At 45.5% G+C, this 25702-nt stretch overlaps 1 protein-coding gene across 1 annotated transcript in view; it reads right to left on the reverse strand.

Moving 5' to 3' along the window:
- Positions 1-25702, reverse strand: part of csmd3b (CUB and Sushi multiple domains 3b) — a 2394280-nt gene that overhangs the window by 751777 nt on the left and 1616801 nt on the right. Inside the window, exon 15 of the mRNA XM_038809755.1 lies at positions 24963-25084. Coding sequence (XP_038665683.1) covers positions 24963-25084 — 122 coding nt within the window. The remainder of the gene's footprint in view (positions 1-24962; positions 25085-25702) is intronic.

Consider the following 25702-nt stretch of genomic DNA (forward strand, 5'->3'; position numbering starts at 1 on the left):
GTTATTGGGGAATTCAAATCAATCGATTGGGAAGAGACCCAATCGATTGTGAGTGTATAGAGGGTCCGCCCAGGTGTGCGTGAGACCCTGAGAGAGGTATAAGACAGAGACCGCGACCCCAGCTCTCTCTCTCTGCCAGCCTCTCCTTGACCAGCCAGCCCTCCCAGCAGAACACCATTGCAGCAGAAGAACCTTGAGAAGGAGAGGCCTGGACAGCAGCTGCCATCACGTAAGTGTCATACAACGCAGGCTACGAGAGTAGACACTCCTGACCCCCTTTAGTCCATAACTACTGGAAGCCTGCGGACCCAGTGCAGAGCAAGAGACCATTGATCCCTGATCCGGCAGTCCCCTTATCCAGGTAAGTATTTGGCCTATTAGTGGTAGGATTAGCCTTGTCTTATAGTTTTATATGCATGATTAGTAGATTACTGTATTATAATAAACGAGTCTTGTTTGAACTTACTAACTGGTGTGTGGAGTTATTGATTTGAACTTGAACTTGAAACTTGTGGCGGTATCTTAACGATACCTGGTGACTCCACAGCTAAGGAACGAAACAGAGCTAAATTGAGCGTAAAGCACACTCACCCAGAACGAGCAACAATGCCTACAGTGGTGTCAGTCCCTCAAAACTCTTTCCTCTTGGGTTGTGAAGCTGCTTCTTCATTTCGCTTCAGCTTTTTCTTTCTCATCAATTCCTTGAGTCTTCTACAAATTAGTTGTACAACTGGTGCAATACCTCCCAGATTTTAGGAGCAATAACAAGGGACAGATGCAAAATATTTTGTGGATAGATGGACCACAATGTGCCATTTTTTTCATAGTAATGAGAAAGGAAGCAATATAATTGAAGTCCCGCAATGAACATCAGGACTTAGAAAAAATTATGAAATTTCGAAAGATGTTTCAGATTTCAAATGGAAATGTTTGAAGATATTAAAACTATAGATGAACATTATTGAAGGGTTATTCTCAGTCCACATGCTAGTTCTTCCACAGACACATGGTGAGTATATAAAAGGGCTTGGATTACAGGAAGATTTCCTGAATATACAGTTTCAATTGCCTGAACTTGGACAAAGCTGGAACCAACATCAGACTGGGCAGACACTGTTTTGAGGGAAGGCAATAAAGTACTGTGATGGGTGTGGGTGAGGCAAAAAAACAAGGTGACTAAGAAAGGAAGTAAAAATCTGTAGGTAGTTATAGGAAAAAAAGAAGGGAGAGCAGTAAGAAGAAAAACAAACAATATATCAGAGAAAGAGAGTTAAAATGAAACAGAGATAGGTTTGAGCTGCATGTACAAAATTGGTGAGATGGAAGCATAAATTTTAATGGGGATATTAGAATAGCATTAACAGTGATCTAGTTGAGGCTGGATAAGACGAGGAGGAGGGGGGGAGGGCTGGTTAGAGCTGGACGGATTGGGGGGGGGGGGGGTGAGGAGGTATTTGGGATTGGTTTGGGGTAGGACTGTCTTTATTTGCCAAAGATTCAATTACAGCACTAGAATGCAAACATGAAATGGAGGATGGTGCAATTGATGAATCTATTTGCTTTCTTTTAGTAAATAAGAGGAGAACATTTACTTTCTTTGGAGTTTTTTGTCCAGCACTCAGCAGCAGAAATGAGATCGAGTGAGAAAGATATCGGGAGTAAAATTGGCCAGCAATGGCAATCAGATCTCGTAGCGAAATGGCAGCTCATTCTTCATTCCTGCTCGTCTTCTTCCACTGAAGTTCACAAATTACAGTTTCAACCATTTTCGGAGACCTGCTTCCTAGTCTCACTTTTACTTGGTTTTAAATTAAAAGTATTGGTAATATTTTTCACTCAAAGTAAAAATGGGAGCAGTGAAAAATCAGCTAGCAATCCATTGCAAGCCCCTTTGGTGCTGCTGACAGAGACATTTTTTAACTCTATAGATAATTGAGAGAAATTTGAGATGTACAGGGCCATATTAACGGTCCATTAAGAATCCAGATAGATTGCGAACAAGTACTGGAAGTTGAAAGGAGTCGTCTCCACAGTGCACCCAGTGTTGCCTTTGAGATTGTTATGGCTTTAGTTCAACAAGGAGGCTGTGCTTGACACGCTCCTGGATTTACGAGTGGGAAATCAATAAGGTGAGGGTACAAATACATCGAAACAGTGACTTAGCGTCATTAGATAGAATAGCTGAAAAATAGACAAAGATTAGAAACATGATTCGAAAAAAATGCATTTAATTAAAACAAAAAAGAGGACCAGTGAAATAGAAAAACTGACAGAAGAAAAACTTTCAAAGAGATGATGATAAACTGAATGAAAGGGTTGCTAATGTAATTCCTCTGTTCAGGAAGGGACAAAGGGATAAATTAGGCTACTTAAGTCCAGTGACCCATACCCTCTTGAGCAAGAGCTTCTAGAAGTCAGCACAAGACACTTAAAGACATGAATGAATGAAGGACACCACTCTAGTTTTGAAAGATATTTGACATTTTCCTTCCTCCAGTTATTTGACCCAGTTTAATTTCACTTGGATTTTCAATGCAACAATGCAATGCGACAGCACCAAAGCATCACCTGTGTCCCAACAATTATCTTTGGCAAACTTTCATTGCAGCTTACAAGTTTAAGTTTTGTTAAAAAGGACGCATCAAAAGTTACTGGTCATCGAAATAAAACAGTGAAAAATCATTATCATGGCCCATCAGCTAACCAAATAACATAAAAGAACACAGAGAACCATCTCCACCTAATGCAGAATCAAATAAATAGATAGTACAGCAAAGAAAGATAAGCTTGTGATATACTACCTGTCTGAGAAGGATATCGCTCACCAATTTAGAATTGTATATTGGTTATAATTCTTTTTTTAAATATTTTTTATTCTCCTTTTTCACCAAATTTACATCCAACAATAAACAATAATTAGTAAAGAATGTAATGCCAATCCCCATATTAATAACAACGGTCCCATCCTCCCACCAAACCCCAGACATTAGCCCGCATTTTAACATAAACAAATGACAAAAAAGAATCAGGAATCACCCACAGTCACCATTAACACATACAGTTCCTCCACCTCAACACTTCCAGCCCCCCCTCAATGTTCAATGTGATCCAATTCTCGAAAGTGAATAATGAATAACATACATGAATTGTAGAATCCCTCCATCCTTCTCCTCAGTTCAAGTTTGACCATTTCAAGCGTCCAGAATTCCAGAGGCTCCCCCTGCCATGCCAGGGCACAGGGTGGAGAGGTTGATCTCCACCCTAACAGGATCCGCCTTCGGGTGATCAACGAGGCGAAGGCTGCAACATATGCCTCCGCTCCCATATCCAACCCCAGCTGGTCCGACACCTCGAATATGGCCACCCAAGGGCCCAGGTCCAGTTTCACGTGCACCACTTTAGAGATAACCCAAAAAACCTTCTTCCAGTAATTCTCCAGCTTTGGACAGGACCAAAACATATGAACGTGGTTTGCGCACCCCCCCCCCCCCCCCCCCCCCCACTCCCCGCAACGTTCACACACATCTTCTACCCTCACAAAGAGCCAACTCACCCTTGCCCTTGTAAGGTGTGCTCTATACACCACCATCAGCTGTATCAGTCCCAACCTCGCACATGAGGTGGAGGCGTTCACCCTCTGGAGCACCTCACACCAGAACCCCTCCTACATACCTTCTCCCAACTCTCCCTCCCACTTTGCCTTGATCCCTTCTAGCGGTGCCTTCTCCTCCTCCAAAATAGCGCTGTAAACCGCCGATACTACCCCCTTCTCTAGTCCCCCTGTCGTCAGCACCTTCTCCAGCAATGTGGAAGCTGGCTCTACTGGGAAGTTCTGTATCTCCTTTTTGGCAAAGTCTCGAACATGACATGTATCTAAATATTTCCCCCTGCTCCAGGCCATTCTTCACTCCCAGCTCCTTCAATCCCCCAAAACGACCCCCAAGAAACAAATCTTTTAGTGTCCTAATTTCTTTCTCCTCCTATCTCTGAAAATTTCCATCCCACTTCCCTGGCTCAAATCTATGGTTCCTACGAATCAGCATTTCCCTTGACCCTGCCCCCAACCCGAATTGCTATCAAAACTGCCTCCAAATTCTCAACAAAGTTATTACTACCGGACTCCCCGAGTATCTCCCCAGGGCCGTCGGGAGTGACGCTGTCGGTAGCGCGTTCAATCCCGACCCCCAACCCAAACTCTCCTCCATTCTGATCCATTGGGAGTCAACCCTCCTGACCCAGCTCTGTACCTTCTCCACATTCACCGCCCAGTAATAATACAATAGGTTAGATAGACCCAAACCCGCTGCCTGCCTTCCTCTCTGTAGTAGCACCTTTTTAATTCTGGCCACCTTCCCTCCACATATGAATGAGGTAATCATCCCTTCAATCGCTCTAAAAAAAAAAAAAATGCCTTTGGCAGGAAAATCTGCATTGAAAATAAACAGGAATCATGGCAGCACATTCATGTTAACAGCCTGTACCCGACCCGCCAGTGACAGAGGGAGACCATCCCACGTTGCAAGATCAGTTTTCACCTCCCCACCAAACTACAAATGTTGTGGTATATAATTAACACTGCTATGCAAAAGAATGAAACAAACGAATGCAAAGCAAATCGAGTGAATAAATTCAGTTTTCTGCAGCATGTGTTTAAACTGGAAGAAAAATAATTCAATACAGCATAATTAATCATTGTTACGTCCAACAGTTATGAAATTCCACAACAGATTCACCAATCACCCTCCTTGCCCCTCTCTGTGACTAACTCCGCCCCATAGCGACCACAGCCGACTACTTTCCGACCACCCGACTACCACGTCAACCTGACCTGACTATTCACCGACCATCTGACAATACCCCCGATAAGATCAAACAAGACTAGCATCCAACCAACCCCTCACCAGAACCAATTATTCACCTGACTCAACTACCCCACTCGCGACCAAGCTGATCCGACCACCCACCAAATTACCTACTACTCACTGACCTACCAACCTACCCACACCCCAGCGTCATTCAGTAACCCACACTCAAAGACTGAACCATTAAATGTATCAGTGTTATGGGTAGGAAGGGTTAATTTAAACAACACTAATGGCTCCTCTCACCACACATTCATAAACTGAAAGGTGTTTTTGATTTGCTTCCGCCTTACTTATCCCATATACATATACATATCCCAACCCTGAGTGTTGATGCAATCCAATTTGTATCATGAACACCACAGCAAACTCAAGCTAGGATGAACTCAAAGGGTTTATTTCCACATGCTCCGAACGTAGGATGAGAATAGCGACATTGCATCTTTTGCATTCATACAGTAAAACAGGGACAGGGAAAAGAAAGATTTATAGTGCAAAGACGGCAGAGAAAAATAAATATGGTGTCACATGGGTTCTGGAGTCCAACTTCAAAATCCATATTCCTTCAGCAAGATTAGTGAACTGAAAACCAATGTTGGATAATTCACTTTTCCGGTGCTGTTCACTGCACACAATGAGATAGGAACTTAGATGATTCAGGCTTATCGGCTTTCCAGTAGATGCCAATGTAGATGGAGGCAGGTGTCCATAACACCACAAGAGAGAGGAGCAGAATTAAGTCATTTGTCACATTGATTCTGCTCCACCATTCGATCATGGCTGATGTTTCTCATCCCCATTCTCCTGCTTTCTCCCCATAACGCCTGATCCCCTGGTTAGTCAAGGACTTATCTATCTCTGTTTTAAAGGCACCCAATGACTTGGCCTCCGTTTTGCGGCAATGAGTTCCGCAGATTCACCAGCCTGTGGCTGAAGAAATTCCTCCGAAGGATCCTCCCTTCAGTCTGATCCCTTGGGATCTAGACTGCCCTACTAGTGAAAACATCTTTTCCGTGTCCACTCTCCCCAGGCGTCTCAATGTCCTGACAGTTTCTAAGCTCCATCCAGCACAGACAGAGGCCTCATCTGCGCCTCATATGACAAGCCCTTCATTCCACCGGTCATTTTTGTGAACCTCCTTTGGATGCCCTCCAAGGCAAGCACATCTTTCCTTTGATATGGGGTTCAAACCTGCGCACAATATTCTACCAGGGTTCTGATCCGAGCCACATACAGACTCAGCAGTAAATCTGGGTTCTTTTATTCTACCCCTTTAAAAATTAATGCTTACATTTCATTTGCCTTCCTAACAGCCAACTGGCCTGCATGTTAACCTTAAGAGAATCCTAAGCTGGAGCTACTAAGCCCCTTTGTGCTTCAGATTTCCGAAACCTTTCCCCATTTAGAAAATAGTGTATAAGAACATAAGAACATAAGAACTAGGAGCAGGAGTAGGCCATCTGCCCCTCGAGCCTGCTCCGCCATTCAATTAGATCATGGCTGATCTTTTATGGACTCAGCTCCACTTTCCGGCCCGAACACCATAACCCTTAATCCCTTTATCCTTCAAAAAAACTATCTATCTTTACCTTAAAAACATGTAATGAAGGAGCCTCAACTGCTTCACTGGGCAATGAATTCCATAGATTCACAACCCTTTGGGTGAAGAAGTTCCTCCTAAACTCAGTCCTAAATCTACTTCCCCTTATTTTGAGGCTATGTCCCCTAGTTCTGCTGTCACCCGCCAGTGGAAACAACCTGCCCGCATCTATCCTATCTATTCCCTTCATAATTTTAAATGTTTCTATAAGATCCCCCCTCATCCTTCTAAATTCCAACGAGTACAGTCCCAGTCTACTCAACCTCTCCTCATAATCCAATCCCTTCAGCTCTGGGATTAACCTAGTGAATCTCCTCTGCACACCCTCCAGCGCCAGTACGTCCTTTCTCAAGTAAGGAGACCAAAACTGAACACAATACTCCAGGTGTGGCCGCACTAACACCTTATACAATTGCAACATAACCTCCCTAGTCTTAAACTCCATCCCTCTAGCAATGAAGGACAAAATTCCATTTGCCGCCTTAATCACCTGTTGCACTTGTAAACCAACCTTCTGTGACTCATGCACTAGCACACCCAAGTCTCTCCGAACAGCGGCATGCTTTAATATTTTATTGTTTAAATAATAATCCCGTTTGCTGTTATTCCTACCAAAATGGATAACCTCACATTTGTCAACACTGTATTCCATCTGCCAGGCCCGAGCCCATTCACTTAACCTATCCAAATCCCTCTGCAGACTTCCAGTATCCTCTGCACTTTTCGCTTTACCACTCATCTTAGTGTCATCTGCAAACTTGGACACATTGCCCTTGGTCCCCAACTCCAAATCATCTATGTAAATTGTGAACAATTGTGGGCCCAACACGGATCCCTGAGGGACACCACTAGCTACTGATTGCCAACCAGAGAAACACCCATTTATCCCAACTCTTTGCTTTCTATTAATTAACCAATCCTCTATCCATGCTACTACTTTACCCTTAATGCCATGCATCTTTATCTTATGCAGCAACCTTTTGTGTGGCACCTTGTCAAAGGCTTTCTGGAAATCCAGATATACCACATCCATCGGCTCCCCGTTATCTACTGCACTGGTAATGTCCTCAAAAAATTCCACTAAATTAGTTAGGCATGACCTGCCTTTTATGAACCCATGCTGCGTCTGTCCAATGGGACAATTTCTATCCAGATGCCTCGCTATTTCTTCCTTGATGATAGATTCCAGCATCTTCCCCATTACCGAAGTTAAGCTCACTGGCCTATAATTTCCTGCTTTCTGCCTACCTCCTTTTTTAAACAGTGGCGTCATGTTTGCTAATTTCCAATCCACCGGGACCACCCCAGAGTCTAGTGAATTTTGGTAAATTATCACCAGTGCATCTGCAATTTCCCTAGCCATCTCTTTTAGCACTCTGGGATGCATTCCATCAGGGCCAGGAGACTTGTCTACCTTTAGCCCCATTAGCTTGCCCATCACTCCCTCCTTAGTGATAACAATCCTCTCAAGGTCCTCACCCGTCATAGCCTCATTTCTATCAGTCGCTGGCATGTTATTTGTGTCTTCCACTGTGAAGACCGACCCAAAAAACCTGTTCAGTTCCTCAGCCATTTCCTCATTTCCCATTATTAAAACTCCCTTCTCATCCTCTAAAGGACCAATATTTACCTTAGCCACTCTTTTTTGTCTTATATATTTGTAAAAACTTTTACTGTCTGTTTTTATATTCTGAGCAAGTTTACTCTCATACTCTATCTTACTCTTCTTTATAGCTTTTTTAGTAGCTTTCTGTTGCCCCCTAAAGATTTCCCAGTCCTCTAATCTCCCAGCAATCTTTGCCACTTTATATGCTTTTTCCTTCAATTTGATACTCTCCCTTATTTCCTTAGATATCCACGGTCGATTTTCCCTCTTTCTTCCGTCCTTCCTTTTTGTTGGTATAAACCTTTGCTGAGCACTGTGAAAAATCGCTTGGAAGGTTCTCCACTGTTCCTCAACTGTTCCACCATAAAGTCTTAGCTCCCAGTCTACCTTAGCTAGTGCTTCTCTCATCCCCTTGTAATCTCCTTTGTTTAAACACAAAACACTAGTATTTGATTTTACTTTCTCACCCTCCATCTGTATTTTAAATTCCACCATATTGTGATCGCTCCTTCCGAGAGGATCCCTAACTATGAGATCATGAATCAATCCTGTCTCATTACACAGGACAAGATCTAGGACTGCTTGTTCCCTCGTAGGTTCCATTACATACTGTTCTAGGAAACTATCGCGGATACATTCTATAAACTCCTCCTCACGGTTGCCTTGACCGACCTGGTTAAACCAATCGACATGTAGATTAAAATCCCCCATGATAACTGCTGTACCATTTCTACATGCATCAGTTATTTCTTTGTTTATTGCCTGCCCCACCATCTCGTTACTATTTGGTGGCCGATAGACTACTCCTATCAGTGACTTTTTCGCCTTACTATTCCTGATTTCCACCCAAATAGATTCAACCTTATCCTCCATAGCACCGATGTCATCCCTTACTATTGCCCGGATGTCATCCTTAAATAACAGAGCAACACCACCTCCCTTACCATCCACTCTGTCCTTCCGAATAGTTTGATACCCTCGGATATTTAACTCCCAGTCGTGACCATCCTTTAACCATGTTTCAGTAATGGCCACTAAATCATAGTCATTCACGATGATTTGTGCCACCAACTCATTTACTTTATTCCGAATACTACGAGCATTCAGGTAAAGTACACTTTTATGTTGGTTTTTTTACCTCTGTTTTGAATCTTAACATCTCCAGTTTTATTCCTTTTGTTATTACTGGGCCTATTCACTGTGCTCCCCTCAGTCACTGTACCTTGTACTGTCGCCCTTATGGATTTCTGACTATGTCTTCTCTGCCTTGCACTTTTCCCCTTACTTCCTTTTGTTTCTGTCCCTGTTTTACTACCTTCCAACTTCCTGCATTGGTTCCCATCCCCCTGCCACATTAGTTTAAGCCTCTATTCTTCCTACCAAAGTACCTAATCTCACACTTTTCCACATTGTTTTTCACCTGCCACTCTCCCACCCTGTCCAAGTCCTTCTGCAGCCTCCCCACTTCTTCAACACTAACTGTCCCTCTGCACATGTTTGTATTATCTGCTTTGGTAACAATACCCTCAGTTCCTTCTTCCAGATCATTCATGTATATTGTGATTAGTTGTGGTCCCACCACTGATTGTAGCGATGACCACTAGTCAACCAGAAAGACTCCTTTATTCCACTCTCTGCCTTCTGCCAGTCAGCCAATTCTCTATACATGCCAGTACCTTGCCCCTAATGTGTAGATGCCGGCTTTGGACTGGGGTGAGCACAGTAAGAGGTCTTACAACACCAGGTTAATGTCCAACAGGTTTGTTTCAAACACGAGCTTTCGGAACACTGCTCCTTCCTCAGGTGAATGGAGAGGTATGTTCCAGAAACATTTATATAGACAAAGTCAGAGATGCCAGACAATGCTTGGAATACGAGCATTTGCGGGTAATCAAATCATTACAGATCCAGAGATAGGGCGTAATCCCAGGTTAAAGGAGGTGTGAATTGTCTCAAGGCAGGATAGTTGGCAGGAAAGGATGTCACGAAGCGTGGTACATTGGCGAGACCATGCAGACACTGCGACAACGAATGAACGGGCATCGTGCGACAATCACCAGGCAGGAATGTTCCCTTCCAGTCGGGGAACACTTCAGCAGACAAGGGCATTCAGCCTCTGATCTCCGGGTAAGCGTTCTCCAATGCGGTCTTCAAGACACACGACAACGCAGAATTTCCGAGCAAAAACTTATAGCTAAATTCCGCACACATGAGTGTGGCCTCAACCGGGATCTTGGATTCATGTCACATTACTTTCACCCCCCACCATCTGGCCTGGACTTGCAAAATCCTACCAACTGTCCTGGCTTGAGACAATTCACACCTCTTTAACCTGGGATTACCCCCTATCTCTGGATCTGTAATGATTTGATTACCCGCAAATGCTCGCATTCCAAGCATTGTCTGGCATCTCTGACTTTGTCTGTATAAATGTTTCTGGAACATACCTCTCCATTCACCGGAGGAAGGGGCAGTGCTTCGAAAGCTCGTGTTTGAAACAAACCTGTTGGACTTTAACCTGGTGTTCTAAGACTTCTTACTGTGCTTGCCCCTAACACCATGGGTTCTTATCATATTTAGTAGCCTCCTGTACGGCCTTCTCGAAATCTTAATAGATCAGGTCCACTTGCTCTCCTTTGTCTAACTTTTTTGTTATCTCCTCAAAGAATTCTAATTTGTCAGGCATGACCTCCCCTCGACAAAACCGTGCTGACTCAGCCCTATTTTACTTTTCACTTCCAAGTACTCCAGAATCTCACCTCAAATAATGGATTCTAAAATCTTACCAATGACCGAAGTCAGGAGAACCGGCCTATAGTTTCCCGTCTTCTGCCTCCCCCTTTTTTAAGCAGGGGTGTTACATTAACCATTTTATAGTCCTCTGGGATCCTCCCTGACTCCAGTGATTTATGAAAGATCACCCCAATGCCTCCAATCTCCTCAGCTATCTCCTTCAGGACCCTGGGATGAAGTTCGCCCGGGTGGGGCAATTTATCCACCTTCAGACCTTTCAGCTTCCCCAGCACCTTCTTCTTAGTGATGGCTAATACACTCACCTTTGCCTTCTGACTCTCCTTAAGTTCCGGTACACCATGGTGTCTTCCACTGTGAAGATTGATCCTACCTGGGCCAGAGCTTACTGTTTGTGATGCTGCTAGTTAGATGCCAAAATGGCATCTTTGCAGTAAAGCAAGGCAATATTATTAGTTCAACAACCCATTTATCCATGTCACATGACTCCCACCTCTTCATACTGTCTTTGAAGAAGGGTGCATATCCCTTGTACGGGTCCCCGAGATTGTCTCGACCGTTAAGAATCAGAAGGAAGGTTGCAGGACCCTTTGTCTTAGCAGGCATTGACACTCCCCATAGTCAGCCTGGATTATAAATGCAGATTACTTTTGTACAGCGGGTGGCACAGTGGTTAGCTCTGTTGCCTCACAGCGCCAGGGAACCAAGTTCGATTCCGACCTTGGGGGACTGTCTGCGTGGAGTTGACACATTCTCCCTGTGTGTGCAGAGGTTTCCCCGGGTGCTCCAGTTTCCTCCCACAGTCCATAAATGTGCAGGTTAGATGAACTGGCCCATGCTAGCTTGCCCATTGGTATCCAAAGGTTAATTGGGGTTAGAGGTTTGCGGGGATGGGGTGGGGAGTGGGTCTGGGGCAGATGCTTTCTCGAAGGGTCGGTGCAGAGTCGATGGGGCGAATGGCTTTGTCCTGCATTGTAGGGATTCTATTAAATTTGATAGCTCTCTTTGAATTTTGGATTGGATTTGTATATTGTCATGTGTACCGAGGTACAGTGAAAAGTATTTTTCTGCGAGCAGCTCAACAGATCATTAAGTACATGGGAAGAAAAGGGAATAAAAGAAAATACATAGTAGGGCAACACAAGGCATATGATGCAACTACATAGCATCGGCATCGGATGAAACACACAGGGGTGTAGTGTTAATGAGGCCAATCCATAAGAAGGTCATTTAGTAGTCTGGTAACAGTGGGGAAGAAGCTGTTTTTGAGTCTGTTTGTCAGTGTTCTCAGATTTCTGTATCTCCTGCCCGATGGAAGAAGTTGGAAGAATCAGTAAGCCGGGTGGGAGGGGTCTTTGATTATGCTGCCTGCTTTTCCCAGGCAGCGGGAGGTGTAGATGAAGTTTCTTGAGGTCCTGGGCCGAGCAGTTGCCATACCAGGCTGTGATGCAGCCAGATAGGATGCTTTCTATGATGCATCTGTAAAAGTTGGTCAGAGTTAATGTGGCAATGCGGAATTTCCTTAGTTTCCTGAGGAAGTATAGGCGCTGTTGCGCTTTCTTGATGGTAGCGCCAACGTGGGTGGACCAGGGCAGATTTTTGGAGATGTGCACCCCTCGGAATTTGAAACTGCTAACCATCTCCACTTCGGCCCTGTTGATGCTGACAGGGATGTGTACAGTACTTTGCTTCCTGAAGTTAATGACCAGCTATTTAGTTTTGCTTTCATTGTGGGAGAGATTGTTGTCGCTGCACCACTCCACTAGGCTCTCTTTCTCCCTCCTGTATTCTGACTCGTCATTATTCAGGATCCGGCCCACTATGGTCATATCATCAGCAAACTTGGAGATGGAGTTGGAACCAAATTTTGCCAAGCAGTCGTGTGTGCACAGGGAGTAGAGTAGTTTGGTATGTGAAACCCAGTGTGTGTCGGATGTGGCTCTTCAGGGATAATGATGTGCGAGTTAATCTGACACTGGCAGGTAGTTTGTTTTGTTCAAGGGTCACAGACAGACATGGATTCAGTTATTTTAGGTTTTTTTCTAATTTGACTTTTTTCTTCAGAGACACAGTGAACATCTCTCTATTTTATATGAAAATTATTTTTTTTTTTTATAAATTTAGATTACCCAATTATTTTTTCCAATTAAGGGGCAATTTAGCATGGCCAATCCACCTACTCTGCACATTTTTGGGTTGTGGGGGCGAAACCCACGCAGACACAGGGAGAATGTGCAAACTCCACACGGACAGTGACCCAGAGCCGGGATCGAACCTGGGACCTCAGCGCCGTGAGGCGGTTGTGCTAACCACTAGGCCACCGTGCTGCCCAGTTATATGAAAATTATTGAGGGCAAGGTCTTAATCACTCATATCCATCATAATATGTCAACAATTGCTGTAAAAAGAGGTGCATCCACTCATTTCACTCAATCTTCTCCACTCACTGGAGTTAGAGGGGAGAAGGTGCACTGCACATTTCCTTTCAGCTGGGTTTGGAAATTCCTGGAAGAACGAGGCAGCAGCGTCGGAACATTTGGGCCAACATTATTCTTTAAACTGGTAACTTTATAGAACATACAGTGCAGAAGGAGGCCATTCAGCCCATTGAGTCTGCACCGACCCACTTAACCGACTCACTTCCACCCTAACCCCGCAACCCCTCCCCACCTTTTTGGTCACTAAGGGGGTTAGGGGGATTGGCCATGTTGAATTGCCCCTTAGTGTCGAAAAAGGTTAGGTGGGGTTACTGGGTTCTGGGGACAAGTTGGAAGTGTGGGTTTAAATGGGGTGTTCTTTCCATGGGCTGGTGCAGACTCGCTGGGCCGAATGGCCTCAAACTGCTCTGTAAATTCTATGATTCTCTAAGATCATGATGCAGAACTATACACTGCACTATTTCTTGCAGACTTTAGTCACACTGAGAAACACCAAATAGTTCTGAAACTGTTGCAACAATTAATAGAAATAAACAAGAAAACTCAAAGTAGTTGTTGATCCATTTTGGATATCACTGGTGGGAGAGTATTTCCTGCTGCGAGATGCATGTTAAATTCATGAGGTTCAGTGACAGCGTAAGCTGGAGTGTTGAGCTCCAAAATGGCACCACTGGCATCCAATTACACATTGATTGAGGAAATAAACTGCCTGCTTGAACCTCTTGCAGATATGCACTAACACCTGTGCCAAATGGAGTCTAATGCAGTGTGTGCCCAGGCTAGAGATGCCATTTTAGTTGAAATAGCACCCATTGTTTCAAAAATGGTGTTGCGGTGGCAAAGTTTGCAGCCTTTGTATTGTATTGAACACAAGCTGTTGCGAAAAACAATTAAATGAAAAAAAATTATTTTCTACCATATGGGCATTGATTTTTTTTTCCTGTTACAGCCTGTGATCTTAAATGAAAGGGAGACAGTAAAAGTTTATATTCTGTTTTACAGCTTATCTATTCACTACCTGTCCACCATCTGCTCAATTCTACTGTTGTTTATTGCTGCCATTCCTCCTACCATTTCTTTATAAATATTCTTTATTTTCCATCTTGTCAGCTTGACCTTTTCTTGCCATCTGGAAACTTTTCCTTTAGCATAGCGGTTAGCTCGGTTGCTTCACAGCGCCAGGGACCCGGGTGCGATTCCTGGCTTGGGCCACTGTCTGCGCGGAGTCTGCACGTTCTCCCGTGACTGTGTGGGTTTTCCCTGGGTCTTCCAGTTTCCTCCCGCAAGTCCCGAAAGACTTGGGGCGCGATTCTCCGCAAATCCGGCGTGTCGTGAAGGCTGGCTCGAAACTAGCCGTCTTTCACGCCAGCCTCGGAGATCCGTCCTGGGACCCGATTCTCCCCCCCGGGCGGGGCTAGTATCAGGGCCGGGGGAATCACGGCGACGCGGAGTTCCCGCCAAGGGTCACGGCGGCTGACGCGCACGATGACATCAGCCGCGCATGCGCGGGTTAGACGGCTCCAACCCGCGCATGCACGGATGACGTCATCACACAGACGCGTCAAACACGCGCATGCGTGGGCCGTCATGCCCCTCAGCCGCCCCGCGGACTGATCCTGCGGGGCGGCGGAAGAACAAATAGTGCGCGGGTATCGGATCGGTGCCCACCGATCGAAGGCCCATGCCACCCTTGGCACGGCCGTGGTGCAGCCGTGCCAATCGTGCCATGGTTGTCCGGGACAGGCACTTTGCGGCCGTTTTCACGAATGCTGAAAGCAGGTGTGATCACGGCCGTGAAAACGGCCGTAAACTCCGCGGTATTTGGCCCATCGGCCTGCGGAGAATCGCTGTTCGGCGTAAAAAACGGCGAGCAGCGATTTGTGTCGGGGGGCGGCCGGAGGTGGGGGGGGGAGAATAGCGGGAGGCCGTGAAAATTGTCGGGAAGGCCCTCCCGCTATTCTCTGACGCGTCGTGGGCAGCAGAGAATCGCGCCCTTGCTTGTTCGGTGAATTGGACATTCTGAATTCTCCCTCAGTGTGCCCAAAGAGGTGGCGTAGCGTGGCTACCAGGGGATTGTCACAGTAACTTCATTGCCGTGTTAATGTAAGCCTACTTATGACGTTAATTGGTATCTGTTCATTCATTTTCACACCAATTATGCTTGTTTTGGCAATAGTTTGGCTGCAGTTTAACACAAAATAATTTGACTGTCATGCCAAAAATGGAAATATGAAAACTATCCTCAGGATAGGAATGCTTTAAACTTATACTAATAGCACAATAATTTCAACAGCATAAAGTCCAATGTAAAAACTATGAAACTTACTTTTGAATGTTCAAAGAATACATGGAATCCCTACAGCGCTAAAGGAGACCCATCCAGTCTGCACTGACCCTCTGAAAGGGCACCCTACCTGGCCCACTCCCACCTGCTGTAACCCCATAATCCCACCTAATATTTGGACACGAAGGAGCAATTCAGCATAGACAATCCACCAAGCCTACAGATCTTTTCTTTTAAATAAATTTAGACTACCCAATTATTTTTTTTCCAATAAAGGTGCAATGTAGCCTGGCCAATCCACCTACGCTGCACATCTTTTGGGTTGTGGGTGTGAGACCCACACAGACAGGGAGAATGTGCAAACACCGCATGGAGAGTGACACGGGGCCAGGATCAAACTCGGGTCCACAGCGCTGTGATGCAGCAGTGCTAGCCACTGTGTCACCCTCTAACCTGCACATCTTTGGACTGTGGGACGCAGCTAAAGCACAAGGAGGAAACCCACAGAGATACAGGAGAATGTGCAAGCTCTACACAGACAGTCACCCAAGGGCGGAATTGAACCCAGCTCCCTGGCGCTGTGAGACAGCAGTGCTAATTACTGTGTTACCATGCCATCCCAAATGTTAGTCAAACAAAAAACTGTCCTGACATTGAAATTTATCCAATATTAAATTGTGGAGTTCAGTAGAGTGTCCCCCGGTTCGAGTACAATGCTGATGTCAGCTTAGTCCTCAATTCTTTAAAGCAACAATAAGGCACTTTTGCTCAGAGGGCGCACATCAGTTATACCAGTGTTACAATCATTCTCTCATTTAGACACTAAATTTGTCTGCAACTCTGTGCTAGAAGACACAACCATCCCAAAAGTGGTGGATCCAGATGCAGTTGGCACACATTGTGCTATCCCAGAAAGTTTGACATTAACAATACAATTGCACCCACGTTAACTAAAACTGGTGGAACAAGGATCAGTTACTAGAATGATTTGTCAAACGAGTAAATGTCTGTGGTCACAGGCTTTGATCGAAGCACATAGGAATAGATTTTCGTTGCTTTGCTGCTGGGAAAGGATTATGCAAGCTGCCCATCAACAGTTGCAAGCAGGGAAATGTTTTGTTTTCCAACCTTCTTCCAAGGGGTTTCCATTTAGGTCCCTTTGACTAAAGATGACCAGGAGCAGGATTTGTAGAGAAATGTAAAATGCATGCAGCATATAGTTACACCACAGTCTTAACGTATAAATATATCCTTCACAAAAAAATGTTCTTTCTTGACCACATATACCCAATGCTGTTCTTAAACTTATCATGGCACTGCACCGAAGTGCAGCACATTAGCACAGTTGCTTCACAGCTCCAGGGTCCTAGGTTCGATTCCCAGCTTGGGTCACTGTCTGTGCGGAGTCTGCACGTTCTCTCCGTATCTGCGTGGGTTTCCTCCGGGTGCTCCGGTTTCCTCCCACAGTCTAATGATGTGGAGGTTAGGTGGTTTGGCCATGTTAAATTGCCCATTGTGTCCAAAAACAAATGTTAGCTGGGGTTACTGGGTTACAGGGATAGGGTTGATGCGTGGGCTTCTGTAGGGTGCTCTTTCCAAGAGCCGGTGCAAACTTGATGGGCCAAATGTCCTCCTTCTGCACTGAATAATTCTATGATTTTATGATTCTATGAAAGTGATTATTTTTGAGAGCAGTGCTGTGGAACCAAGTTAACGTTTATATTAGTATTTTGAGTCCAAAGACAGTGGGCTGTGTTATCACTGCTGATGTGAAGCAAGGGTGCATTGTATTCCAACATCTTCATGAAGAGGCATCTAAGGCAACCAGCTAGAAAGGCCACTTGAACTGTCATCTCCCGTACCAGGCTCCCCGGATAGGAGCCGGAATGTGGCGACTAGGGGCTTTTCACAGTAACTTCATTGAAGCCTACTCGTGACAATAAGCGATTTTCATTTTCATTTCATTTCATTCATCAGGAGAGAGATGTTATTTGTGCCGATCCTGGATTGGAGTGTCATGATCGACCCATTAGACCTTGAAAGGTGTTGCGCTGATGAAACTGGCTGATATAATTCTCTCAAAATCATCCCTTAAGAGCTGAAGCTTAGTTCAAATATCCATTTGGATGTATTCTTTAGTTTGGAGGGCTCCGTGTCATGGAGATGGGTACAAATATTCCTGTAAGTGCAATCTATCAAAGGTAGTATTGCATTGCACTAAATCCTACCTGTATATTGAAAGACAAAATGCTGCTGTAATTAGCAATTAACGCCATCATCCATCGCAGCTCCTTTCACATGGTCGTCAATGCTTATTTTACATTCTTTATTTTGTGCGGAAAATTAGGCAAGAGCTTGTTGACTCTTCAGTCAGGGATTGCCCTCTGCAGAGAGTCTGATTTCCAGAGTCAGAGCTCACTTTCACCTAACTATCCCATATTCTTGTGTTTGGTGTCTCACCCAATATAAACGCCACAATGGAATTATCCACCATTATACCCTCCACACAACCCCAGCCGAATCTGCCACCATGTGGTTCTCTCGACTGGGCCTTGGGAGACAATAGGGAATTTACCAAGGGTGTGGCTTGTAAAGTAATGATGGATGGTCACAGGTCTAGCTCCTCAAAAGGTCCAGCTCCTCAAAAACCGTGTTAGGGACCTGGAGCTTGAGCTGGATGAACTTCGGATCATTCGGGAGGCAGAGGGGGTCATAGATAGGAGCTTCAGGGAAGTAGTTACACCAAAGACTGGAGATAGATGGGTAACTGTAAGAGGGACTGGGAAGAAGCAGTCAGTGCAGGGACCCCCTGCGGTCGTTCCCCTGAGTAACAAGTATACCGTTTTGGATACTTGTGGGGGGGACGACTTACCAGGGGTAAGCCATGGGGTACGGGCCTCTGGCACGGAGTCTGTCCCTGTTGCTCAGAAGGGAAGGGGGGAAAGGAGTAGAACATTAGTAATTGGGGACTCAATAGTCAGGGGCACAGATAGGAGATTTTGTGGGAGCGAGAGAGACTCACGTTTGGTATGTTGCCTCCCAGGTGCAAGGGTACGTGATGTCTCGGATCGTGTTTTCCGGGTCCTTAAGGGGGAGGGGGAGCAGCCCCAAGTCGTAGTGCACATTGGCACTAACGACATAGGTAGGAAAGGGGACAAGGATGTCAGGCAGGCCTTTAGGGAGCTAGGATGGAAGCTCAGAGCGAGAACAAACAGAGTTGTTATCTCTGGGTTGCTGCCCGTGCCACGTGATAGTGAGATGAGGAATAGGGAGAGAGAGCAATTAAACACGTGGCTACAGGGATGGTGCAGGCGGGAGGGATTCAGATTTCTGGATAACTGGGGCTCTTTCTGGGGAAGGTGGGACCTCTATAGACAGGATGGTCTACATCTGAACCTGAGGGGCACCAATATCCTGGGGGGGAGATTTGTTAGTGCTCTTTGGGGGGGTTTAAACTAATTCAGCAGGGGCATGGGAACCTGGATTGTAGTTTTGGGGTACGGGAGATTGAGAGTATAGAGGTCAGGAGCACAGATTTGACTTCGCAGGAGGGTGCCAGTGTTCAGGTAGGTGGTTTGAAGTGTGTCTACTTCAGTGCCAGAAGTATACGAAATAAGGTAGGGGAACTGGCAGCATGGGTGGGTACCTGGGACTTCGACGTTGTGGCCATTTCAGAGACATGGATAGAGCAGGGACAGGAATGGTTGTTGCAGGTTCCGGGGTTTAGGTGTTTTAGTAAGTTCAGAGAAGGGGGCAAAAGAGGGGGAGGTGTGGCGCTGCTAGTCAAGGACAGTATTACGGTGGCGGAAAGGATGCTAGATGGGGACTCTTCTTCTGAGGTAGTATGGGCTGAGGTTAGAAACAGGAAAGGAGAGGTCACCCTGTTGGGAGTTTTCTATAGGCCACCTAATAGTTCTAGGGATGTAGAGGAAAGGATGGCGAAGATGATTCTGGAAAAGAGCGAAAGTAACAGGGTAGTTGTTATGGGAGACTTTAACTTTCCAAATATTGACTGGAAAAGATATAGTTCGAGTACATTAGATGGGTCGTTCTTTGTACAATGTGTGCAGGAGGGTTTCCTGACACAATATGTTGACAGGCCAACAAGAGGCGAGGCCACATTGGATTTGGTTTTGGGTAATGAACCAGGCCAGGTATTAGATCTGGAGGTAGGTGAGCACTTTGGAAACAGTGACCACAATTCGGTGACCTTTACGTTAGTGATGGAAAGGGATAAGTATACCCCGCAGGGCAAGAGTTATAGCTGGGGGAAGGGCAATTATGATGCCATTAGACATGACTTAGGATGTGTTGGTTGGAGAAGTAGGCTACAAGGGTTGGGCACACTGGATATGTGGGGCTTGTTCAAGGAACAGCTATTGCATGTTCTTGATAAGTACGTACCAGTCAGGCAGGGAGGAAGGGGTCGAGCGAGGGAACCGTGGTTTACCAAAGAAGTGGAATCTCTTGTTAAGAGGCAGAAGGAGGCCTATGTGAAGATGAGGCATGAAGTTTCAGTTGGGGCGCTTGATAGTTACAAGGAAGCGAGGAAGGATCTAAAGAGAGAGCTGAGACGAGCAAGGAGGGGACATGAGAAGTCTTTGGCAGGTAGGATCAAGGAAAACCCAAAAGCTTTCTATAGGTATGTCAGGAATAAAAGAATGACTAGGGTAAGAGTAGGGCCAGTCAAGGACAGTGGTGGGAAGTTGTGTGTGGAGGCTGAGGAGATAAGCGAGATACTAAATGAATACTTTTCGTCAGTATTCACTCAAGAAAAAGATAATATTGTGGAGGAGAATGCTGAGACCCAGGCTATTAGAATAGATGGCATTGAGGTGCGTCGGGAAGAAGTGTTGGCAATTCTGGACAAGGTGAAAATAGATAAGTCCCCGGGGCCGGATGGGATTTATCCTAGGATTCTCTGGGAAGCCAGGGAAGAGATTGCTGCGCCTTTGGCTTTGATTTTTAGGTCATCATTGGCTACAGGAATAGTGCCAGGGGATTGGAGGATAGCAAATGTGGTCCCTTTGTTCAAGAAGGGGAGTAGAGATAACCCCGGTAACTATAGGCCGGTGAGCCTAACGTCTGTGGTGGGTAAGGTCTTGGAGAGGATTATAAAAGATACGATTTATAATCATCTAGATAGGAATAATATGATTAGGGATAGTCAGCATGGTTTTGTGAAGGGTAGGTCATGCCTCACAAACCTTATCGAGTTCTTTGAGAAGGTGACTGAACAGGTAGACGAGGGTAGAGCAGTTGATGTGGTGTATATGGATTTCAGTAAAGCGTTTGATAAGGTTCCCCACGGTCGGCTATTGCAGAAAATACGGAGGCTGGGGATTGAGGGTGATTTAGAGATGTGGATCAGAAATTGGCTAGTTGAAAGAAGACAGACAGTGGTAGTTGATGGGAAATGTTCAGAATGGAGTTCAGTTACGAGTGGCGTACCACAAGGATCTGTTCTGGGGCCGTTGCTGTTTGTCATTTTTATAAATGACCTAGAGGAGGGCGCAGAAGGATGGGTGAGTAAATTTGCAGACGACACTAAAGTCGGTGGAGTTGTAGACAGTGCGGAAGGATGTTGCAGGGTACAGAGGGACATAGATAAGCTGCAGAGCTGGGCTGAGAGGTGGCAAATGGAGTTTAATGTGGAGAAGTGTGAGGTGATTCACTTTGGAAAGAATAACAGGAATGCGGAATATTTGGCTAATGGTAAAATTCTTGGTAGTGTGGATGAGCAGAGGGATCTTGGTGTCCATGTACATAGATCCCTGAAAGTTGCCACCCAGGTTGATAGGGTTGTGAAGAAGGCCTATGGTGTGTTGGCCTTAATTGGTAGAGGGATTGAGTTCCGGAGCCATGAGGTCATGTTGCAGTTGTACAAAACTCTAGTACGGCCGCATTTGGAGTATTGCGTACAGTTCTGGTCGCCTCATTATAGGAAGGACGTGGAAGCTTTGGAACGGGTGCAGAGGAGATTTACCAGGATGTTGCCTGGTATGGAGGGAAAATCTTATGAGGAAAGGCTGATGGACTTGAGGTTGTTTTCGTTAGAGAGAAGAAGGTTAAGAGGTGACTTAATAGAGGCATACAAAATGATCAGAGGGTTAGATAGGGTGGACAGCGAGAGCCTTCTCCCGCGGATGGGGGTGGCTAGCACGAGGGGACATAGCCTTAAATTGAGGGGTAATAGATATAGGACAGAGGTCAGAGGTGGGTTTTTTACGCAAAGAGTGGCGAGGCCGTGGAATGCCCTACCTGCAACAGTAGTGAACTCGCCAACATTGAGGGCATTTAAAAGTTTATTGGATAAGCCTATGGATGATAAGGGCATAGTGTAGGTTAGATGGCTTTTAGTTTTTTTTTCCATGTCGGTGCAACATCGAGGGCCGAAGGGCCTGTACTGCGCTGTATCGTCCTATGTTCTATGTTCTATGTTCTATGTCTCTGTTGTCTTCTTGCCCCTCAAAAGGTATTTTACTTTGGATTATTTAGAGTAGAAGAAAATAAAAATATACTACAATGTTGGATAGCTATGGTGACAGTCCTGTTGTGGTTCTTGGTGGCAGCCTAAACTTATATTGTTGAGTATGACGTTTGTACTCCCAAACCATTAAACAGGCAAATTGCAGTAGACGTCTTTAGTTATCACTGGCCCACCTAAATCCTCAACCCAACTATACAGATGCCCAAGATCTTCAAGACATTCTCCTTGTGAGTGCTCAGAGGCCTGTTGCCAGGAGGCCATGACCTATTTCCCAAGATTTCCCATAGTGATGGAGCACATTACGTGAGAGAGTGAAGGGTGGGCAACATCTTTTATTCTATTCCCATAACTGATGGAAAATACCAGGAAGCACAGGTATGATAATGGGGGGAACACATAAAAATATATGGTGCACTGAGAGGTGGGGGCGATTCTCAAATATTGGGCCCAAGTGTTCGCGCCGTTGCGAACCGGGCCTGGGCACGACAGATTCTGGCCCACAGCATGGCGCTGGAGCGGTTCACGATGCTCCAGCCTCCTTCGTCGTGTCAACCCGCGCATTCGCAGTTGGGCTGCACATGCGCGGAGGACTTACTTCGTGTGCCACCCCCGCCCAACGGAGTAAGTAGCTTACCTTAGCAAGTGAAGAAATTATGCGGGCGGGATTCTCCCCCCCCCCCACGCCACGCCGGGTGGGAGAATCGCCGGGGCGCCGCGCGAATCGCGCCACGACGCTCTGACCCTCGCACGCGATTCTCCCACCCCCCCCCCGAAACCAGCGCCACGTGAATCATGCCGGGCCGCTCGGAGAATCGCCACAAACGCCATTTGCGGCGATTCTCCGGCCCGGATGGGCTGAGCGGCCACTCCAAGACGACAGGTTCCCGCCGGCGCCTTCCACCCCTGGTCTCTGCCGGCGGGAACTGTGCGGGAACGCTGGGGGGGGGGGCGGACTGTGTGCGGGGGGGGAAGGGGGGAAGAGGGGGACTCCCTCACCCGGGGGGGGGCTACCTCATTGAGGGGGGGGCTCCGATTGGGTGTGGCCCGCGATCGGGGCCCACCAATCGGTGGGCCGGCCTCTTCCCCCCCCCCCACCTCCTTTTGCGGCCGGCCCCAGAACACCGGCGCCATGTTGGTGAGGGGCCGGCGCGCGTAAGAAGTTTCCCGCATATGCGCAGGATGGCGCGGCCCAACTGCGCATGCGCAGGAATGAGCTGCCCCAACTGCGCATGCGTGGGTTGGTGCGGCGGTAGGGACCCCTGTGGGGGCTAGAATAGGTCGTGCCCGGGACCTGTTCACACCGCCGTGAACGCCGTTGCGTTTCACGACGGCGCGGACACTTAATCCCGGGAGCGGAGAATATCGTCCTATGTTTTTTAATAAATTTAGAGTTCCCAATTATTTTTTCCAGTTAAGGGGCAGTTTAGTGTGACCAATGCACCTAACCTGCACATCCTTGGGTTGTGGGGGCGAATGCCACGCAAACAAGGGTAGAATATGCAAACTCCAAACGGACAGTGACCCAGAGCCGGGATAGAACCTGGGACCTCGGCGCCATGAGACAGCAGTGCTAACCACTGCACTACCATGCTGACTTGCAAGTGAAGAAATTATACTTCACGTACTCTGAAAAGAGTTTATGACAGATCTCTGGTACTGAAAGTTAGCCCGAAGCAGCCTATTCCCACTCCTCCACTTCTCAGAAGACTCCCTGGCAGGACTCGAAGTTAGCTGCACTTCTTTTGCCCCCTGTTGCCATCCTTGCAGATTTCTTGCATCCTCGAGTGCTCTATTTTCTATTTTAAGCAGGTTACACATTCTGCAATTGTACAATGTCCCTGCCTCTTCTATACGAACGATGTTCTGCCCTGCGCCCCATTTGACAACCATTGAAAATTCAATGCCACTGCAATGATAGCTTCAAGCAACATTAGCTGTTACCATAGCTACAAGATGGGGATGTCAAATCTATGCAATTATAGATAATAGCAGAAATCTACTTTCATGCTCACAATGAAGATCTGTTGATAAAATAACCTTCCGACAATGATGTCTCTATCAAAGCTTCACTTTAGCGATTTTCCCAAAATATCTTTTCAGTTGAGATTGTATCACACTCAGAAATTTATAATTCTTTGTTCTCAATCATCCAGATTGGCCAGAGTTGGAATACAAACAGCAGCTTTAATTTTCATGAAGCTAATGTGGTATGGGTATAAGATGATGTTCACAACATGAGCATCAAGTGAAATTCTGATCAACCCAAATGAAATAAACGCCTTGGCCTTCACAGAAACAAAGAAGTTCCCAACACTCAAGATGGAATTGTTGATGTATTCATTCAAGCTCGAGAAAAAAAAACAATCTTTTCAACACTCATTGTACAACTATAAATTTTACAACAGCAATATATTTGTCAGAGGATTCGAAACATTAATAATTTTGTTGGTATTCTTACTGCATTCTCCTTGATGAACTTGCCTTTTTTGGGCATTGCTCTTTTGGACATGTCCCTGTGACACATTTCAGATGAATAAAAGAACCTTTTTAATGATTACAGAAGATAAACAGAAAAAGATAATGCTGGAATATCTTTTCACAGAGCAGAATTAAATCATCATACGAGGGACACATCATTGTGCGTATCATGTCGATGGTATATACAAACAACCCAGCTACACAATGGATGTTAGTCATGTGCTGGGAAGTTTGGTGATGTAAACTTGACAGAAGGCATAATTGTTTCAGACAGAATGTAAAAGAATTCAACAATTATTTTTCTCCGAATGGAGAATGGCAGAAATTTTCCAGCTATGTTATGATGTCGCCAGCACAGCAACCAAAGGAAACTTCCCTTATAATAAGCACTGATTATTGTTTCTAGTGCATCATTACTAATGTAAAACACACAGATATTCATTTGTTCCTTACCTTGTTCGGGCTTGATGCTGTTATTATCCAGACACATTGAGCATTGCTGTCATATTGAAAAGGGAAGTTGGGGGACACAAAGGTACCAGCTGGACCGTGCAGATTAACTCCACAAGTTTTAACTGGAAAAGATAAACAAGATTTTTTAACGTGGTCCTGCTAAAGTAACCTAATGAAAACAGTCCTTAAAAAAACTTCGACAAGATCGGCAAGAATTTCCTTGCTGGATCTCACCAAAGGCTGTAACTTCAGCAGAAGGTCAGTGGAAATGATGCATGGATGGAGTTTTCAGCAATTTACTGCTGAGGTCACAGCGGCTAATCTGGAGAACTCCTGAAGACTCCACGTGGCCCCTAGTTTCATTCAAATTTCATAACTTCATTACACCATATACCAATTTCAAAATTATGCTTATATTAATAGAATGCATCACAAAAAGAAAAACACGATTGAAACTGCCTATTTGATGAAGTGCATGAAGATCAGCGTGAGCCTTTGCAATCCAATGAGAAATGACGAAGTATTGTAAAATCTGCTTGATGTAAATTAGAGTGAATGAGTCACATGCTAACATTGGGTTTTATAACTTTTATAACTGAAATCTGTAAATTGCATATGAATGACAACTTTTATAATTCATGTGAGACATTAGTGTGAGCATTCTATTCACCTTTGCACTAACTGTAGAATAATTGACAACATTTTGAGTAGCCTCAGCAGCCCAAGTTAAGGGATCTAAC

This window comes from Scyliorhinus canicula, chromosome 10 (assembly GCF_902713615.1).
Source record: "Scyliorhinus canicula chromosome 10, sScyCan1.1, whole genome shotgun sequence".
Taxonomy (NCBI): domain Eukaryota; kingdom Metazoa; phylum Chordata; class Chondrichthyes; order Carcharhiniformes; family Scyliorhinidae; genus Scyliorhinus; species Scyliorhinus canicula.